Below are 5,000 nucleotides of genomic sequence, written 5' to 3' on the forward strand. Positions count from 1 at the left end.
TCATTATCTTTTATTGGTGTGATGAAAGAGTACTACAGGCCTGAAAGGGGGACGCCCCTGCCTTCAAACGCACCGCCAGTCTGACAGAAAATGTTACTGCGGCACTTTGAAACTCTACAGACACACACACACACACACACACACAGGCACCCATATATAAAAAGGGGGAGGGAAAGACAAAGACAAAACAAAAAAGAGTGAGAGAGAGAGAGAGAGAGAGAGAGAGAGAGAGAGAGAGAGACAGAGAGAGAGAGAGAGAGAGAGAGACGGTAATGCTTCGGTGACAGAGTGGATTTTGGAGGTAAATACACAAAAGGCACATGCTGCAGACATGCTTCCAATTCAAACATGATCCAAGAGTTTCCCAGCTCATGCCAGATTAATACAGATGTATTGTTTGTGCACAATCTCTCCACGTGAATGCCAATCACTCCGAGATTAAAATTCCTTCACTCTCTGTTCAGTAGTGCATTCAATTAACCTCTGTGCCTCCCCCCCACAAATGAACACCCCCATCTCCTTCCAGAGAACACACAGCAGGGTGCTTCCAACCTTCTCCTCTCCCCCCTGAGACAAACCAAATTTCTCCCTTTCCAAGACCCCATAACGCCAGCAAAGGGGATGAGCTTACCCAAACCTGGACTAGCAAATGGAAAAATACTGAGATACTGAGATCTCTCTCTTCCCCTCTCTCTCTCTCTCTCTCTTTCTTGGCTCCTCATTGGCTAATCCTAAGGGGTTCAGTAAAAAACACAGTTCTGTTATAGCAACTCTTCTTTTTTCTTGTGCTTAAATCATCCACAAAATTCAAACAAGCCTCAAGAGTGCAACACCTGCTGCATTCTAAGTCATTCAGTCAAATACTGCAAACCCAGTGCTAACCCTCCAAATACCAAAGTCAAACCAGAGAAATACGCTTATAGAGACTATCTGAATGGCTGGCCTTGGTCTACTGCCTCAAAGTGCATCCATTTTGCTTTTCCCCTTTATTATCTCCCATAAGAATCCCAACAGCCAGTGCTCCAGATTTGACAAGAAGCCTTTAAAATTATTCATTTACCTATTCACTGCATTCATTTTGTTGTGGTTAAAGGAGCAAGGTCACCTTTGAGAATGCTTTAAGTAGAAATACTCAAGAGTAGTGAAACGGAATAAAGTTTATATTCTTAACGCTGTAACATCTAACGGGAGTAGGTAGAGCTCTAATCAAAAGCCTGTCGTATCTCACCTTTATCATGACCCGATCACAAGAAATAAAATCCTGTAAAATTCAATATTGATATATGCCCAAACATGGAACATATCTAATACCTACAACAAGGCCAACAACATAACATCAAGACAGAAAGAAGCCTCCCAAAAACTCTCTCTCATCATATCTGTTCAAACTCGCTATTGACTCTGATTAATCAGTCTAGACAGGCATACCAAATGGTATGCAAATATTCCACAGGATGTTATGGTTAGAACCACTAAGGAACACATGAACCTGTCATAATACGACGCTAGCTATGGTTTTAACGTGAGTCAGTAAGAAAATTAGCTTGCAATAGGCTTTTATCACTACTTGTTGGCATGTTATTCCTGCCAACATGAATTCCTAGCATGAATTCCTCGGAAACGTTAACAGTGTAAACATGTAAATTCCTATGGTTCGTCTTTGTGGTAAACCTGAGAGTTCTAAAACACATTTAATTACAGTCCTGATTACAACACACGAACCTGAGGAAAATTAACAGCAAAATAAAACAAAAAAACAAAAAAACCAAAAAAAAAAAACCCAAAAAACATATGGAACAGCCCCCCCACCTCTTGGCAATGAGGCACCATCCCTCCTGTTTGCATTCCTCTCTGCATGCGCTGCTGCAGCAGACGCGCATGCCCCGCGGCCGACGTCGGAGGCGTTGGCTGCATGCTGGTGTTACGGTAAGCCCCCATGGAGAGGGAGCTTAGTTTGGGTGCTGACGGGTCGGGGTCAAAGTGCCTCAAGGGTTTAGTGTTGTTGAAGGAGAAAGGCTCTGGACCCAAACTGCCGTTGCCTGCTGCTTTACCCAACTGCGACTGCATGGATACCTGTGGTTTTCCCTGCACTTGCGCCTGCTGTGCCTGTATGAGGAGTTTCAGACTGCTACTGGGAGGCTGAGCAGAGGTAATAGCTTTATACAACTGACTGGACATCCCGGTTGCCTGCCCATTCTGTGAGCCGAAGGAGTGTGTCTGGGGAGGAGGCTGTGTTTGCTGCTGGGGTGGTCCAGCAGGACTGGGGTGTTTGTCAGGCCGGTAAGTTGGAGATGGCCTTGTGGTCCCTGATGCAGGCGGTACGTTTGGAAGGTAGCTGGCCTGGGATCCCTGGTTGGTGACACAGGAACCTCCGGCAGAAGCGTTCCCAGGCAAAAGAGTGCTTTGTGGGCTGAAGGGAGGTTGAGCTAGGGCTGGGCTGGCTAGCTTTTCTGGGCGGTAAGGTGGGGAGGGCCCAGTGGACGGTGCAGGTGCCATGCTGGAGATGAGTGAACTCTGGGGGCTCTGGATGCTTCCTGCTGGACTGAAAGGCTGTTGGTGAGGGGATGAGTTGGGCAGTTTGTCCCCTGGCCTGTAAGGAGGAGACGGTCCTGCCCAAGAGGAGGTCTGCTGACCCAGTGTGGGCAGTCCAGACTGAGCTGGTGGTGGAGGGGGAGGGGGACCCCCAGAAGAAGAATGGTGCTTGTTGTTCGAAGCCATCTGCTGGAGCTTCTGTGCCCGCGAAACCTCGTGCCAACTGGAACCTGGCCGGTTGGTAAGGGCAGCTGAGAGCATGGGTGAGCGTGCCTGGTTCTGCCCCTGTGAGGAGGAAGATAGGGGCGATGCAGAGAGCGGGGAGGGCACTGGTTTGGAAGGGTGTGGTAAGCTATACGGAGCTCCACCAGGACTTGGGCCAACCTGGGGAGAGTTGGCTTGAGGGAAACCAGGGGAACGTGTAAGGTGGGCCTCCAAATGAGAAGGTCTCTGAGGGGAACGCTTGGGTGTCCCACTGCCCTCTGGATGTATGAAGTCTACAGGGCCACTTGGCTGTTCATCAGTCTTGTTTCCCAAAATCTTCTCAATGTCTAACTCAGGTAAGGAGGGATCAGGATTCTTGGTAAGTTCATCCAGAATTTCCTGGAGTTCTTGCTCCACTGACGGAGCATTTGAGTTTCCCTTTGAGTTAAAGGACTGTGCCATACTCCCTGAACCTCCCCCACCTCCAGGTGTTGGTCCAGGACTTGCTTTAGGAGGCATAGAGTATGGAGACCCCAAACCATTGTTGTTACTGTTGTTTATCCGGTTGCCCTCCAGGACACTGCCCTGGTTGCCTACCCCTGGTCCAGAGGGGAAGGGAGGCTGGGAGTAGCTGGGGCCTATGGCCAGGGTAACATCCTCTAGGCACGGCCGCTTAGCACTGCCCTGGGTCATGGAAGTGTCAGACACCCCGTTCACCAAAGGAGAACTCTCCGTAGCACCACTGAGCTTCCTTTTCAGTGATCCTGGCAACTGGTAGAAGAAAACAGGAGTCTGTATTAGTATTTCAACCATCTCAGTTCAATCTTTGACTGTAATAAGATTTTTAAGACAACAAGGTATGTCTAAAATACATTTTCCAACAAATATCAACATACTCGGTGAGTATTCATCCTATGCTGAGAGTAAATTCACAAATTCAGTTGATGACTCACATGAATGGGACCATCAATGTAGAACCAGAAAAATACTGAGAGTGTCTTTAAAGAGTCTTACTGGTATCTGACACAGTATCAACCCAAAATCTAAATATGAAAGTTTTAATGCATTTGAGGGCATTTATATTTAGATTTTTCTCACACAGTGAGATGATTGTGTCATCATGGGCTGACCAGTCTCTCCCTGCCCACTAATGGTCTGCAGGGATCTCAAGGCTCTATCTATAAATGGTCCCAGTTTGTTTTTTTATATTTTCTCTTGGATTGAGCTTTTTCTGGTTCCTTCCAGTCTTTCCAGGAGCCCAGCTGCCTGTCTGTTGGTGCCAGAGTGGGATCAACCTCCAGCTCATTTCCATTACTCCCTGGGCCACCACCCTCTCTGCCTACTCACGCCCCCCACCCCCAACTCCCAGACCTCTGGAGGACCTTCTTTATGGATTAAGACTAAAGAACTGCCAATCCAAAGCCCCTCATTGACATTCAGAAGGGAAATGTTTGCAAACACGTAGCTGGAAACGCAAAAAAGAAGCCAATTTTTTTTTTTTTTTTTAAGAAGTGACTATGAAGGAATTTCTATTTCCCCTGAAAAATATTGCAGCAGGAATGGAATGGAGGAGTGTGAAAATGTGATGTCGATGTGGTGCTTCTGTGAAGGTTGACTTAACGTTGTGACAATGTTGTACAAGTGTTCTGGGTGAAGAAAACAGAAAATGTTTTGGATAAGACATCAGTACTGTAGGTCTGAGAGGTTGCTACATGTTTTACGGTTGCACACAAACCACAGTGAAATTTAAATAGCTACATCACTCAATACTTTCCCTTGAGTGTGTGAGAATGAAAGCTGGTCAATGTATGTTTGCTGACATATTAGGAAAAGATTGAGTGAGTAAAAGAGAAATATGGAAGGGGAAAATTGACAAACAGGCACACAGGGGAGAAAAAACAGAAATAGACAGAGAACCAATGAGAGAGAGAGAGAGAGAGAGAGAGTTAGTTGTAGTAAATGATAGAGAGATAGTGGTCTTAGAGATCCCAAAGCTGCTGGAAATTCTCTTCATGCCACTTAACCTCAATATGTGTTTGTGTGTGTGTGTGTGTGTGTGTGAGAGAGAGAGAGAGAGACAGAGAAAGGGAGAGAGAGAGGGGGAGAAAGAGAGAGAGGGGGGGGGGTATTTTTAAGGAACGCACACTTGATGGGATGAATAATTTACTGCAACATTCCAGCTGCACAAGAATGTGCAGTATTTACTCTTGTTTCTAGCTCTCTCTCTCTCTCTCTCTCTCTCTCTTTCATACACACACACACAA

At 46.5% G+C, this 5,000-nt stretch overlaps 1 protein-coding gene across 1 annotated transcript in view; it reads right to left on the reverse strand.

Annotated features, from left to right (window-relative positions):
• Positions 1 to 5,000, reverse strand: part of LOC115816669 (mastermind-like domain-containing protein 1) — a 57,544-nt gene that overhangs the window by 20,732 nt on the left and 31,812 nt on the right. The window contains exon 2 of the mRNA XM_030779706.1: positions 1,810 to 3,507. Coding sequence (XP_030635566.1) covers positions 1,810 to 3,507 — 1,698 coding nt within the window. The remainder of the gene's footprint in view (positions 1 to 1,809; positions 3,508 to 5,000) is intronic.

This window comes from Chanos chanos, chromosome 7 (assembly GCF_902362185.1).
Source record: "Chanos chanos chromosome 7, fChaCha1.1, whole genome shotgun sequence".
Taxonomy (NCBI): Eukaryota; Metazoa; Chordata; class Actinopteri; order Gonorynchiformes; family Chanidae; genus Chanos; species Chanos chanos.